Source organism: Aethalodelphis obliquidens, unplaced genomic scaffold (assembly GCF_003676395.1).
Source record: "Aethalodelphis obliquidens isolate GAN/ISIS:26980383/991018 unplaced genomic scaffold, ASM367639v1 scaffold7, whole genome shotgun sequence".
Lineage (NCBI taxonomy): Eukaryota > Metazoa > Chordata > Mammalia > Artiodactyla > Delphinidae > Aethalodelphis > Aethalodelphis obliquidens.
Window position 1 is genome coordinate 53,670,082 of NW_020837951.1, and position 16,648 is coordinate 53,686,729.

The window sequence follows — 16,648 nt, forward strand, 5'->3', positions numbered from 1 at the left end:
CTTGAATCTCAATGGAAAAAAAGATGCCTCATTTGAGAGTTTAAATTATGAATCAGCCTTCTCCTTGCTTACATCCACTTAATAGGCCAGACAGTAGTACTGCCTTTCTGTCATTAATTCCTCAGAATCTTTCTAACCAAATGCACTGCCATTTCTGAAAGCCAGAATGATCTCATTTAGTAAAGCAGCTTCTTGCCCTTTCATTAGGCCCTAATCTAAATTACAGTATAAAGACATAAGGCTCTGTATTCGTGACTGGCTCATGAAAAAGGGCACTAGCTGGCCATGTGGCCTGATGAAGTCCTGGGACACAGAAGGGTCTTTTTTGGACTTTATCATTCCAAGAGCAGGGAATTTATTTTGAGCCAGAAAAATAAAATATAATCTTGGGCCACCTGGTTCTGTAACACTCTATATTTGTTTAGAAAGGTCACTGTTGTCAAGTTATTGAATGTTATCTCTGGAATTGACAGGAAGAGAGAAGTTTTTGAAAGCAGGCCAGGAATATTAAAGCACCGGATATTAAGGTGTAAAGTAGTATTTAAAAGCTTGGGCTTTGCCACAGTTCAAATCCTAGCTCATGGCCTTGGGCAAGGCACCAGTTTTCTTAATCCATTTTACCCATCTATAAAACTTAGATAATAACATTCTAGAGGAATATTTGTAACAATAAAATTATGTAACAGTTATACGTCATTAGTCTACAGTTACCATTCAAAACTTATTCGATAATTATTATCTGTTAATTTTTGTTCTCCTTTTACTTTAGTTTGGCATGAAACTAAAGTTTCATTGCTTTTATTAAACCCTTCTCCAGACAACAAAGTGGAATTTAAATAGAGACTCACAATTTATGCTACGCACATAAAATATATGGATTTAGAGCCTATCTTTAACAAAACTTCAGACTATCTTAAGCAACAGTCACTTCTTTTTTTAATCAGATTTATAGCAGCTATTGTTTTGTTAGTGGAATGACTGGGTCACTGTGTCACTCAAGAATGAATACTAAGCAAATATCAAATCTGCATCTGAACTTCAGTGGGACTAGTACTGCTGCTTTACTGGACCACTGTCACAGTATCCTGATATTGCTATACGACAGTTATTCTCTTTGCATTAGGTAGTTTTCTAATCGTGTTTCATAGAAGTACTATGACCCAACTGTTGCAGCAACATTACGATCCCGAGGTGATACGGACAGGCTATTTATCCCCTTTCTCTTTGTGAAATCAGCAATGTGGCTAAAAATATAAAAATAATTAAAACGTACAGTTAGAAAAGCAGCTCAATCAAAACGCCATCCAGAATGTTGCCAAACAGCACTGTTTTCAGTTCAGCAGGCCAGATTCCAGACTGACTTACATAACCCCTTTTGTATCTCAATGGTGGGCAAATATTTCACCTGCACTTCGGCAGGAATGGCCATCGTGATGTATTGAATTGAACTATCCCCACACATGACTGCTTTCTCCCAAATCAAAGTAAGCACTAAAAACTGGAGCAAAAGTTACTGTCTCAGGCTAGGAAACAACATTTCTATCTGTTTTCTACTTCAAGTATTAGCTGTTTTGCAGTTTCCTGCTTGGTGTCAATGAAAATAGGTACATATCTTCCATGTGAGCTGCTGGGTGGGTTCTCTGCTTCCTCCACATCAACCGAAGAGATTTATGAGTTATCAAAAACACATTTCAAACTCCAGGTTCTAAGCAAGAAGACTACTTACAGATCAACAGACAGAAGTCTAACATAGAAGTACTGAATTAAGGGCTATAAAGGGAAGGATCAGAGAAATTTGTAAGCTTACACAGAAAAATAAATATGAGAAGCTCTCTTGACCAGCTTCATTTACCCAACTTGCTAATTGAACCCACACTCTCCACTTCCTCTGCAACCATACGGACAGATGCCCGTGGTGTGCTGAAAACTCACGGCATGCGGACTACTCTCTGGTATGCCCCTCACTTCTGCTCCCTAATGCTGAGTATATCTTCTCCCCAAATCAGTAGTATTTGCTGATTAGGGGAGTTTTATTGTTACTGTAATTAACAAATTTAATTACATATTAGATAAACAATGAAAGCAAAAACAAAAGCTAATGTATCTTTAAAAACTAAGTCAAAAAAAAGCTTTGAAAGACTTGATAAAGGCAAATCACTATAGAACAGTGCTGTTGACATAGGCATGGGTAAGAGAAATATAAAAACTGGTGGAAATCATAAAATATAGAATAGTGGCTCTCAAACTTTAGCATGGAGGCCTTGAGAAAACAGATTGCAGATCTCCACCTTCTTAGCGTGATTCAGTAGGTTGGGGGCAAAACCAAAGAATTTGCATGCTAAGAAACTCCTATGTGATACTGATGATGCTGGTCTGGGAACCACACTTTGAGAACCATTGCTTTTCAACTCTCTATAGTTTTAATCTAGAGAAACAAAATGTAAACTGGAAATGATTTGTTATAAATATAGATTTAAGAAAGACTTATTGTTCCAGTCAGCAAACCCATACTATAAGGAAAGGCCTTGGCCCTAATCAAAAGACAGTCTATTTATAGGCTTTGAATTAAAATGTTAGTGGGATGTATGCATCATCTTTTATGATCTGTATTAACTGACTTTTTTCAATTAATGGACAAACTATGAGAACCAAACTCATCAGAAGAGATCTCCTGTCAGATACTGGTTATAAAAGTATTACCAGTCTAAAAATCCCTTCACCTTCACTATTTTTAAGAGGAAAATTCTAACGTGATAGAATTGGTTAAAAAACTTCCTGGGGCTTCCCTGGTGGCGCAGTGGTTGAGAGTCCGCCTGCCAATGCAGGGGACACGGGTTCGTGCCCCGGTCCAGGAAGATCCCACATGCCGCGGAGCGGCTGGGCCCGTGAGCCATGGCCGCTAAGCCTGCGCGTCTGGAGCCTGTGCTCCGCAACGGGGCAAAAAAAAAAAAAAACAACTTCCTAAAAACACAAGCTTACTATATCAATGAAGCATTTAAAATAAAAGTTTGCGTATCACTGTCTGCAATTTACATATGAGATTTCTGAGTCGGAGAGGATAAGAAACATATCTTAAGGTAGTCAACCAAGCCGCAGAGTCAAGACTTGAATACAGATCTGCCCGCAAATTCAAAGTGGCTTTTTTTCCCCCAAACTTATAACATTGCAGTATGGTCTTTGGAAGAGTCACAGACAAGTTAGAAACAACGCTGAGCTCCCAATCAATCTACATGTCCACAAAATAGAAAATGCCCCAATTTATTCAGCTGTGAGGACTAGATGGATCATGAGCATTGTATCTTCTGTTTTGAATATGATCGTAAGCATCATCCATAAGCTGTACTTACTATTAAATGGCTAGCTCATCAAATATAGGGCACTGGAAGAGAGCTGCTCTACCATCACTGAAGCAAAGTTTTTGGCAACACAACCCCACTTAGGCAAGAAATCTGTGGAGAATGGATGACAGAAAGATTCACACGCAGATACAACAGGGTAAGTGAAATGGAGAAAACCATGTTCAGAGAGCATCAAAGAAGCACATTAGGTATACGCTGAAGAAAAGCATCCAAAGATACGGCATTTATGGACTGCTTGGAAACAAGAGCAGACAAGCCACCCAGTGACAGCAATCACCACTATGATGATGCCATTAAAGCACACTTACCATTTTAGAAACTACAGGTAGTGACAAAAGCATTTTATCGTTGCCTTATAACGTGGTGATGTCTAACATAGTATCATATGAATTCCAAAAGCAAAGAGGATCATATCTGGTAAAGTATGAAGTAATTCAAATGTCCAGTTTTACACATTCAATCTAATATGTTTAAAACACTAGCCCCAAGTAGTATTCTAGTATTTGAGATCAGGGAGCAGTGTGAAGATTTGTAATAATTATAGGAAATCTCCTAAAGTAGCTATTCTGTTCTTTAGAAAGTGATTTAGGAGTAAATAAAGACCTAACATAACCTAGGAGTGGTTAGGGTGGCCACTATAAAACAAAACAAAACAAAACAAAAAACATAAAATAACAAGTGTCAGTGAGGATGCAGGGAAATGGGAACCTTTGTCCACTGCTGGTGGAAATGTAAAATGGTGCAGTTGTTATGAAAAGTAGTACGGAGGTTGCTCAAAAAATTAAAAATAGAACTACCAAATGATCCAGCAATCCCACTTCTGGGTATATATCCAAAAGAATTGAAAACAGGATCTTGAAGAGATATTTGTACACCCATGTTCAATACAGCATTATTCAAAACAGTCAAGAAGTGGAAGCAACTTAAATGCCCATCAATAAATAAATGGATAGCATGGATTGGGAGTTTGGGATTAGCAGATGCAAACTATTATATATAGAATGAATAAACAATAAGGTCCTACTGAGAACTATATTCAATATCTTGTAATAAACCAAAATAGAAAGGAATATGAAAAAGAATATATATGTATAGCTGAATCGCTTTGCTGTACAGCAGAAATTAACACATTATAAATCAACTATACTTCAATAAAAGAGAACTGAAAAAAACTATACTTCAATAAAATGAATTTTAAATAAATAAATAAATGGATAAATAGTATACCTGGGAGGTATTGAGGGTTTGGTTCCAGACCACCTCAATAAATCGAATACTGCAACAAAGTGAGTCACATGAATGTTTGGTTTTCCAATGCATATAAAAGTTACATTTACAGTATACTACAGTCTATTAACTGTGCAACAGTATTATGTCTAAAAAAATGCATAAACCTCAATTAAAAAACTTCATTGCTAAAAAATGCTAACCATCGTCTGAGCCTTCAGCAAGTCATAACCTTTTGCAATAGGAAAATCAAGTCACCATAACAAATATAATAATAATGAAAAAGCTTGAAATATTGGGAGAATTACCAAAATGTGATGCAAAGACAGGAAGTGAGCAAATACTGTTGGAAAAATGGCACCGACAGACTTGTTTAATGCAGGGTTGCCACAAACCTTCAAATTTGTTAAAAAAAAAAAAAAAAAAAAGCAGTATCTGAGAAGCACAATAAAGCAAAGCACAATAAAATGAGGTATGCCTGTACAATGGAACATTATTCAGACTTAAGAAACAAGGCAGTCCTGTCATATTCTACAACATGGATAAACCTTGACAACATTATGCTAAGCGAAATAAGACAGTCACAAAAACACAAACACTGCATGATTCTACGTTTACAAGATATCTAAAATAGTAAAAGTCCTAGAAAGTGGAATGGTGGTTACCAGAGGCTGAGGGGAGGGGAGAAAGGAGAATTATTCTTCACAGGTATAAAGTTTCAGTTTTGCAAGCTGAAAAAGTTCTAGGGTTCTGTTGCACAACAATGGGCAAATAGTTAACGTGTTGTACTGTACAGTTAAAAAATGGTTAATCTGGTTAGAGAAAAAAACATAGGAATAAAAATGTCTTGAAAACTTTGGTAAGCTTATAGAAAAAGTACTAAAAAGGTTCACTGTAACTTGCTTAAGAAACAAAATAATCTTACTAGATTCAATTTTAATCATCATAACCTCTTAATAACACTAATTTCTATCAAATTCTAGGAATCTATGATTTAAATTTGTTACTTATAATGGAAAGGAGGTACACCATAACAGAATTACTTGGAGGACTTTTAAAATATTACTTATTCTCACCCAGAGAGATGCTCCCAGTTGAGTGAGCCATCATTACTGATGCAACTGTGCTACATTCTTCAACTGTGCTGGGACTGAAAACAGATTGAGAATTGCATTTTTAAATGATAGTTTAAATCAGTAATAAGAAAATTCAATTTAATCACTTTTCCTATAATAAGGAGATTACAGGTATTGTTTGATATAATTAAACTTTCTTCACACTATAAAGCTAAACATGGGTTTTAGTTTCTGAAGGCATATGTAAGACATTATAAGCGTGGCTGCTTGAACAATGAACAATCCTTGTTATGAGATCACATATACATTTGGGCTGGGTACCCATGGAGAACAGAATCAACAATATATGGAAAATGCAGGCAGAGATACCTCTCAAGACTTCTAAAATATTCTGTCCAGAACATTTTTCTTTTTGACAACCCTTTCCTACGTGCATTTATCTCCAGATGCCTTTTTCCCATGATCTCCTCTCTTCTCCAAAGCATTTTTCTCATCGTTTCTTTTCCAAATTTAGAGGAAGGGGAAGAACTAAATTTTCCATACCCAAACTTTCAGAAACAAAGTAAAGAGAATCTCTCATTTCCATACATTACTGTTTCATTTCCCGGGAAACAAAGCTACATTTTAAGAACTCAGGGTTAATGGAATCTTTTCACATTGATCTCACTTTGGTGCATTTTTCACTATGGTAAAAATACCATATTTTTAAAATCTATCGATAAGTATCCAATAGTATCAAAAAATTAAGCCCCAAAGAGGATCCATTGACCAATATTCTCTACTGGTAACATTCCTTAAAGGTTACAAAAACATATTATTTTACATGGAAATTACACATTATAACTTCTACTCTTTAAGGGTATATTTGAGCTCTGTAATATCTTTTTTTTCTCATCTCCTGCCTTCTTTTGTGTTAAACAGATACTTTCTAGTGTATCTTTTTCATTCCCTTGTTGTCCCTTTCACTATAATTTTTTGACTTATTTTCTTAGTGGTTGCTCTGGAAATTACAATTAGCATTTTAATTTAAAACATTCTGGTCTGGATATATACTAACCTAATTTCAATAATAACTTAAAACTTTCCTCCAATATGCCTCTGTTCCCTTGCCTTCCTTTTTATTGTCAAACTACATCTCTATGTGTTATAAACCCATCAACAGTTTTATTATTATTGCTTTATGCAGTTGTCTTTTAAAACATAAGTTACAAAGAAAAATGCATCTATATGTATTTTTATATGTATGTCTTTCATAATACCTATGTAGTTACCTTTACCATTGCTCTTTATCTCATGTGGATTTAAGTTTACTGACTAGTGTCTTTTTGTTTCAACTTGAAGGACTCCCTTTAATACTTCTTATAGGGCACATTTGCTAGTAACAGACTCTCTCAGTTTTTGTTTATTTCTAAGTGTCTTAATTTCTCCTTCACCTTTGAAGGAGATTTTAGCTAGATACAGAATTCCTGGTTGACAGCTTTTTTCCTTCAACTTTGAAAATGTCTTCCAGCATCCGTGGTTTCTGATAAGAAGTCAGCTATTGATCTTATTTTTCTCTTCATATTTTCAAGATTTCTTTGTCTTTCATTTTCGTAAATTTAACTATGATGTCTAAATTCGACTATGATTTGACTATGATGGGTTTATTCTACTTGGAGTACACTAAGTTTCTTTAATGCGTAAATTAGTATTTTTTTAGCAAGTTTGGGAGGTTTTCTGTCATTTCTTTTAACATCCTTTCTGCTTTTTGTGGTTTTTTTTTTTTTTTTGCTCTTCTTCTGGGACTCCCATTTTCCCATTATGTGTGTGTTGGTGCACTCGAGGTGTCCCATAGGTCTCTTGAAGCTCTGTTCATTTTCATTTTCTTTCTACTCCTCACACTGGATAATCTCTATTGAGTTACATTCAAGTTGACTAATATTTTCTTCTACCAACTCATATCAGTTATTGAGCCCCTCTGGTAAAATTTTCACTCTAGTTATCATACTTTTAAACTCCAAAATTTCTATACGGTTCTTTTAAAATAATTTCTATGCTTATTGCTATTCTCTTTGGTAAGATATTTCACACTTTCCTTTAATCCTTTAGACATGGTTTCATTTAGTTCTTTAAACATATTTACAATAGCTGACTTAAAGTCTTTGTCTATTAAATCCAAATCTAGGCCCACAGGGACACTTTTCTGTTAGCTAGTTTTTCACTTTTTTCCCATGTATGTAGCATACTTTTCTATTTCTCATAATTTTTGTGTTGAAAACTAGACATTTTGGATAGTTTTAGATATCTATTTGGATATCTAAATAGATATCTGAAACTATCTATTTAACTAGATAGTTATCAAGCTATCTAGATAATGTATTTTAACAATTCTGGTGGCAGAATCTTCTACACTGCCCCACTAAGATTTTTTCTTGCTAGTTCTCTTCTTTTTCTTGGTGCTGCTTATTTGTTTAGCACTTCCATGAACTAATTCTGTACTCCCTGTATTATGTGGCCACTGAGTATTCTTCTTTTTGTTTTTTAAGCCTGGCTTCCTGGATTAGTATAATTTAGTGGTCAACCAGTGATTGGTCAGAAGATTTCCTTAAATGTCTTGCCTGTATATCTTCCACCCTTTGCCAAAGCTAAAGGAACCTTCGTGAGAAGCCACACCTTCAAACTTCAGGTAGCTTGTAAGACAGCCCTAGCTTTCACTTCCTTCTTGCACAGAGCCAGGTCAGCCAGAGGTGGATCCTCTCCTTTCCCAGGTCTTTCCTGGGCATATGCACAGCCTTGCACATCTGCAATCTTTTAGATATCTAGAAATATGTTGCAGCTTTTCAAAGTTCCCTATGGTTGGCTAATCCTCCAGGATTTCCTTCTACATTCCTGGCCAGGCTCTTGTTTGCCGCACGTGAAATCACAGCCTTAAACAGTGGAGATGTTGCCAACATTTGCTATTGTTTCAGTAAAGCCCAGGGGGTAGGCATTTTCTTCCCCCCAACTGAGCTGAGCTCTAAGTCAAATCAATAGCCAATCACTCTCTGAGAACTGAGTTTTCCCAGGGAGATACAAGTTCGGACAAAACATTAACTGTGATCTAGGGATGGTGCTTTTCATGGATCTCCAAAAGTGGTCAGATCTCTCCACTGTCTGCAATGCTGCCAGTTTCTACTATACCACAAGCTGGGGAAGGAGGGAGAATGGGAGTGGGCACAAGTTAGATGCCACTGTCATCTCAAGGTTCAGTAGTCTTCTCTTGGATAGACAAGTTTCAGTTCATTCTCTGGCTTTGATCAATTGCCAGAACTCCGAAATGGTTGATTTTAGTTGTTTTGCATTTTTGTTGTGTTAGAGGGAGAGGGAGTACACTGAGGCCCTCACTCCAACAATTTGGAAGCCAATCAAGCTTTGTAATATTTTAAATCTATCTTCATGTATTTTTTTAAAACAAAGCATAAACAACAACAAAATTGTTTTTGAAAAATTATTCTTATAAGCGTTTAGATCACTGGTTCTCATCTCTGGCAGAAACTTATAAAACATTTTGCTTTTTTTTTTATTTTTATAATTTTATAACTTTAATTATATGGGAAAATAAAATATGCACTATTTATAGTTAAATAGGAAGAAACTGATCTATGAGAGGGAAAAGATAAACTGCATGAGTAATGTTTCACTGCAGCATATCTTTCCTGTTAAGTAATATGTAAATGATCAGAAACTGAGGTGAGTCCATGTCTTAGTTTTACTCTCAGGCCCAAAAGCCTTCCCAAGTCTTTGTGGACAACAGAAACAAGTTCAAGAGAGGAAGGAAGACTATGCCATCTTTTCTTAGCTGGCTAACCTAGGCCAAATCCATTTCAACTCTGACAGGGATAAAGAGAGTCACAAAAGACTGAGAGTAGGAAATTCAACAGAGAAGAAGAATCAGAGACCTGAAAATAGGAAGCAGCCCAATCTCCTGAGATTTCTCTGAAGAGGCTCAGCACAGAGAGACTGGGTTTACCTCAGGTTTACCCAAGTATCGGCCAAACCTGTGTACTTAAAGGTTCAGTAAGATGAGCTTCTGGAAAGGAAAAATTATTCATTACTATTCTCTCTCTTCAACACTGCCTGACACTAGCAAACCAGAAAAACACCAAAACTGTCAAAATAGGCCAAGAAAGGGTAACACCCTTTAGCAAGACTTTTATTTTCAAGTACACTGCCATGCTTCTCTGGCTTTTCTATTACTGTGTAACAAACCACCACAAAACTTATTGCTCAGAAAAACAAAAACAAAAACTATTTTTTTTCCTCATAATTCTGCAACCTGGGCTGGGCTCAGCTAGTTCTTCTGCTCATCTTGCTGATGGTCACTCACACAATTGCTTTCAGCTAGCAGGTAGGAACTGGGCTCAGCTAGAATACTAGGATTAGGGTGACTGGGCTTCTGTCTCCATGTAACCTCAGAGCCTCTCTCTCTCTCCCCCCCTCTCCCTCTCTCTCTCCCTCTCTTCCTCTCTCCCTCTCCCTCTCTCCTTGTGGCCTCATTTCCACATGGTCTCTCTAGGAAGGTAGCCAGATTTCTGACATAATGGTTCAGGTCTCCCAGAAACATAAAAGCAAAAGCTACCTGGCTTTCTTAAGGCTTATGCCCAGACTTCAGACAGCTCTAATTCTGCTGCATTCTGTTTGTTAAAATAAGCTACAGGCCCAGTCCAGATTGAAAGGAAAGAGACTTCACAAGCGTGTGAATAGCCAGAGATGTGGTTCATTGTAACCACCATCAACATAATAGACTACTAAAACATTAAAGCCAATGTTCAGATGACTGGAATGGGAGCAAACACAAGAAACTATAAAATGGCTAAAGTTAAATGAAGACTCATCAATTATAGTCAGATTCTATTCTCTGTTCTTTCCCATACTGAAGGTCAATCTAGGTTCAGTGAGAATCTTAATTATAGGTGGAAGGAAATGAACCTGATTAACCACTTATAAGCCATATGACCTTGGACAAGTCTGTCATTCTCTACAAGCCTCAGCTCCTCAATTGCAAAATGGAAAATTATACAGGCCCTGCTTTTCTTACTGGAAGACTGTACAGAGCAAATAAAACAAGAAATGAGAAAGAGCTCTGAAAACGAAACTGCTATACAAATATAAGGAAGTAATATTTACCTGACAAGATCCTAAGTATAGTCAGTCTAGCTAGGCTCCATTCTATTAATAAAATTATAATAATCACAGTTAATTACCTCATATGCTAAATTACTACCACAGCAATGATATTTTATATAGTAATGGGCTAAAATTATGTATTGTTACTATAAAGAATAAAAACAATAATACTAATGATTCATTGTTGTCTAATTATATGTCAGGTGCTGCTAAATACTTCAACTGAACTATAACCCTTACAATAACTCAACAAAGTAGTTATTATCCCTCTTTTACAAATAAATAAACTGAGTCAAGAAATTGACTACTTAGAGTAACCTGCCAACAGTCACACAGCTAATAAGTGGAAAATCCATTTTGAATGTTCAATGTATACTAGGTGCTTGATAAGTATTTCTCATCTAAATTAAAGAAAAATAAATCTCTCTCACAATTCTTTTTTTATATGCAGCTGAAACTGAAATTACAGCAAACATATCTAATTAACATGAGCAATTCATCACCTTCCTCATCTACAAAATGGTTTCCAATCAGAAAAGTACCTTCATTTTTTAAAAGATCTAATCTTGAATCCATCTACTGAATCATGAGTTATAATGGTCTTATTATAATGAATGATAATTTCTTTTTACTCCCTTCTTTGTACCTTTCTGGATTTTCTGAATGTTTTATAGCATATAAATAAATTTTGTAATCATAATACAATAAAATTATTGTCATTTAAACGGCAACTGTCATAAGCCTGAGGCTCTGTAAACTTCCAAATGTTATTACTTTTAATATAAAATACTGATTAAAAGGCAGTTAATATGGATACTGAATGAAAATTTATTTTTATTCCTCTTTCAAATGACAAATTCAAGTCATAAATCCTTCATAGTTGTTTCTATTTACAAATTATTTAAATTTGTAATTTTGTTAAAAATTTCTCTTAAAAATATAAAAGCAAAGCAGAAATGTTTGTGCTATAAAATATAATTAGCATAAATGTGCTGTATGTCTTTAAGAAATAATTTGCATATATAAAGTCCTAGAGACTTAGATTCTATAGCTTAAAAAAATATAGCATCATCTTGGTATGTTAACTTGGGAGTTTATTAACTTATGTTCGTTATTTACAGTATAAGGAGAATTCTCAATTAGCCATTGGTAACATTATCCACAACTAATCTTGCTTTTCAGTTTAGCCATTGTACCCGGAGTGTAACCAGTTTAGTTATTTGCTTTGTAGCTCTCTCAGCTCTATTTACTTGCAGGAAGCCTGTATTCTAGAAAAAGAAATGCTTAAAGTCAATTATTCAACTTGGATAGTGTGTGGACAAAGCGCATGGACAAGTAGGCAGCTACTATCCTCAAGGCTGAGTATGAATAACATCAAGATAGACCACTACACCATCCCACCATCCCTTACCTGATGACTTTGGAAACCTTTGGGGTCATTCTGTTGTCACAGTGATTGGGGAGAGGAAGTGGTTCTAATGCCATTTTGGCCCATAGTCGCTAAAACATGCTACAACATAGGATAACCCACCAAGAACTGTCCCATCCACAATGACAACTGTCCCCTGCTGAAAAAGGGACCATGATTTTCTTGTTCAACATTGTATTTCTAGCCTACAACATAGAGGCATTAATAATTTGTTGAAAAAAGTCAAAACAATTTCTAGCACTTAGTGAGATATAGATAATATAAAATAATGAGGACGGACAATGGAGAAACTAGACAGTTTTCTACCTCAACCTGAGACAAGCCTTTGTGGCTGGGCACCAATATACCTAGGGGAACTCTATGATCAGGCATATGTATACCCAAATACGTAGAAAAGCTTAATAGTCCATACCCACATACAAATTATAAGGAGATTATCTTCCATTACAGATATTTAGGTATATGCCTCCTTATATTAGTAAAGATTAGTAATTATGTCAACTCAAGACATGAATACTGGTGCCAACTAAGCTCAATCTTGCCTTGGCAACTGGGTGGCCAAGCTGCCCACTTGTCCTTGTAGTTTAAGAGTATGGGCTCTGGGGCTTCCCCATTGGCACAGTGGTTGAGAGTCCGCCTGCCGATGCAGGGGACAGGGGTTCGTGCCCCGGTCTGGGAAGATCCCACATGCCGCGGAGCGGCTGGGCCCGTGAGCCATGGCCGCTGAGCCTGCGTGGCCTGCGTATCGCAAAAAAAAAAAAAAAAAAAGAGTATGGGCTCTGGTATAAGACTGCTGAGTTTAAATTTGGCTTTACTATGCATTATCTGAATAATTTACTTAACATCTTAATATATCATTCAAACCTTGGTAATTTACTTTCTTCTAGCATAGTCTTCTCATCTATAAAATGGAATAATGAAACAGATTCACAACCCCCTACTGGAAGCCACTGGCTCAGATATGTCACATGAGTCAGAATTTTTTTAATTTTAGAAAGCAATACCATACACAACACTGCAGATGGATCTGGGGCAGCAACCCATAATCATTCACATTAACACTTCTGTAGCTAAATGAATGAATGTTCAAAGAGTGGGGTAAAGAAAGACCCTAAGTACCTCACGTCATTTTGTTCAGGTTTTGCAGTTAAATTAGTTTTACCACAAACTTAGGGAAACTGGCTATTTGCAGAGCCTTTAGAAATTCAGAAGTGAAGATAATGTAGGATAGCTGGGGAGTAGGGGGTGGAGCAGGAAGGATAGGGGTGAATAGCAGTCAGAAGGGAACCTAAGATAATTATGCTAATTAAAACAAAATGAGAGTTGACTGACCATAAATTCCAAGAAACTAATGCATCTGTCACACTGAACTTTTAAGTAAACATTTACTTCCTTTCAATAAAAGTGAGTTTTCCAGAAGTTAAAATCTGAAGACATTTAATATTTTCTGCTTCACCTGTGGTTTCCTACTTACAACTCCATATGGCTTTCTTCCTAAGAGTGAGTCTGATATTGAAGTTTTTGCTCAAGGTAGGACCAAAACTGGTGTCTCCTTAATATAATAAAGCAATTAAATTCTTGTTGACCACTGCAGGACAAAGTGAAATTTGAGAAATTAAATAGTAAATGCAAGAAGTATGTTGAATCTTATATCCCAAATGACTGAAGTTCAATTTTCCCCTTCATCCCCTCCCTGTTCTATTGGTTTTCCTGATCCAAACTCCTAAACAAACATTAAGACTTATGGGGGAATGAAGGGAACTACAGGCATACCTTGTTTTATTGTGCTTTGCTTTACTGCACGTGGAGATACTGCGCTTTTTACTAATTGAAGGTTTGAGGCAACCCTGCGTCAAGCAAGTCTATTGGCGCTATTTTTCCAACAGTACGTGCTCACTTTGTGTCTCTGTGTCACATTTTGGTAATTCTTACAATATTTCAAACTTTTTTATTATTATATTGTTATGGTGATCTGCAATCAGTGATCTTTGATGTTACTGTTGTAATTGTTTGGGGCACCATGAACCACACCCATACAAAATGGTGAACTTAACTGACAAATTTTGTGTGTGTTCTGGCTGCTCCACCAGCCAGCCATTCCGCCATCTCTCTCTCTCCCTCTCCTCGGGCCTCCCTATTTCTTGAGACACAACAATACTGAAATTAGGCCAATTAATATCCCTACAATGGCCTTTAAGTATTCATGTGAAAGGAAGAGTCACACATCTCTCACTTTAAATCAAAAGCTAGCAGGACTTCCCTGGCGGACCAGTGGTTGAGACTTAACCATCCAATGTAAGGGGTGTGGGTTCGATCCCTGGTTGGGGAGCCAAGATCCCACATGCCTCGAGGCCAAAAAACCAAAACATAAAACAGAAGCAATATTGTAACAAATTCAATAGACTTTAAAAAAATGGTCCTCATCAAAAAAAAAACAAAAGTCATTAAAAAAATAAATAAATCAAAAGCTAGAAATGATTAAGCTTAGTGCGGAAGGAATGTCAAAAGCCAAGACAGGCCGAAAACTAGGCCTCTTGTACCAAACAAGTAGCCAAGTGGTAAATACAAAGGAAAAGTTCCTGAAGGAAATTAAAAGTGAACACACAAATTAAAAGGGAACACACAAATGAAAAGTGAAACAGCCTTCATGCTAATATGGAAAAAGTTTTAGTGGTCTGGAGAGAAAATCAACCAGCTATAACATTCCTTTAAGCCAAAGCCTAATCCAGAATAAGGCTCTAACTCTCTTCAATTCTATGAAAGTTGAGAGGTGAAGAAGCAGCAGAAGAGAAGTTTGAAGCTAGCAGAGGTTGGCTCCTGAAGCCTAAGGAAAGAAGCCATCTCAGTAACATAAAAGCACAAGGTGAATAAAGCAGCAAGTGCTGATGCGGAAGCTGCATTAGGTTATCCAGAAGATCTAGCTAAGATAATTCAAGAGGGTGGCTACACTAAACAAAAAATTTTCAATGTAGACAAAACAGCCTTATAATGAAAGATGATGCCATCTAGGACTTTCATAGGTAGAGAAGAGAAGTCAATGCCTGTCTTCAAAGCTTCAAAGGACAGGCTGACTCTCTTGTTAGGGGCTAATGCAGCTGGTGACTTTGTTGAAGCCAATGCTCATTTACCATTCTGAAAATCCTAGCCCTTAAGAATTCTGCTAAATCTCCTCTGCCTGTGCTCTATAAATGGAACAAAGCCTGGATGACAGCATATCTGTTTACAACATGGTTTACTGAATATTTTAAGCCAACTGTGGTGGCCTACTGCTCAGAAAAAAGATACTTTTCAAAATATGACTGCTCATTGATAATGCACCTGCTCACCCAAGACCTCTCATGGAGATATACAACAAGATTAAGGTTGTTTCCATGCCTCCTAACACAACATCCATTGTGCAGCCCATGAATCAAAAGAGTAATTTCAACGTTCAAGTTTTATTATTTAAGAAATGTATTTCATAAGGCTATAGCTGTCATAGATAGTGATTCCTCTGATGGATGTGGTCCAAGTCAACTGAAAACCTTCTGGAAAGGACTAACAATCCTAGATGCCATTAAGAACATTCATGATTCATGGGAAGAGGTCAAAATATCAACACTGACAGGAATTTAGAAGAAGTTGATCCCAACCCTCATGGATGACTTTGAGGGGTTCAAGATTTCAGTAGAGGAATTAAATGTAGATGTGGCAGAAATAGCAAGAGAACTAGAAGTGACGCCTGAAGATGTGGCTGAATTGCTGCAATCTCATGATAAAAGTTGCACAGATGAGGAGTTGCTTCTTATGGATAAGCAAAGAAAGTAGTTTCTTGAGATGGAATCTACTCCTGGTGAAGACACTATGAAAATAGTCGAAATGACAACTAAGGATTTAGACCAGTACGTAAACTTAGTTGATAAAATAATGGCAGGTTTTGAAAGGAATGACTCCAATTTTGGAAGAAGTTCTACTATGGGTAAAATGCTATCAAACAGCCTTGTATGCTACAGAGAAATCCTTTGTTTAAGGAAGAGTCAATCAATGATGGTAAACTTCATTGTTGTCTTATTTTAAGAAATGGCCAGGGCTTCCGTGGTGGCGCAGTGGTTGAGAGTCCGCCTGCCGATGCAGGGGACACGGGTTCGTGCCCTGGTCCGGGAAGATCCCACATGCCGCGGAGCGGCTGGGCCCATGAGCCACGGCCGCTGAGCCTGCGCGTCCGGAGCCTGTGCTCCGCAACGGGAAAGGCCGCAACAGTGAGAGGCCCGCGTACCACAAAAAAAAAAAAAAAAAAAATGGCCACAGCCACTGCAACCTTTAGTAACCAACATCCTGACCAGTAGCAGCAATCAACATAGAGGCAAGACCCTCTATGTTCTACCAGCAAAAAGATTATGACTCACTGAAGGTTAGCATTTTTTAGCAATGCA

The 16,648-nt window shown here is 36.9% G+C and overlaps 1 protein-coding gene across 3 annotated transcripts in view; it reads right to left on the reverse strand.

Moving 5' to 3' along the window:
• RFX3 (regulatory factor X3) overlaps positions 1–16,648 on the reverse strand; it is a 290,506-nt gene that overhangs the window by 226,718 nt on the left and 47,140 nt on the right. Inside the window, exon 3 of one of the 3 annotated variants that reach the window (XM_027105785.1) lies at positions 5,663–5,736. The exons of the other annotated variants lie outside the window; for them this stretch is intronic. Coding sequence (XP_026961586.1) covers positions 5,663–5,736 — 74 coding nt within the window. The remainder of the gene's footprint in view (positions 1–5,662; positions 5,737–16,648) is intronic. 3 annotated transcript variants of the gene reach the window in all.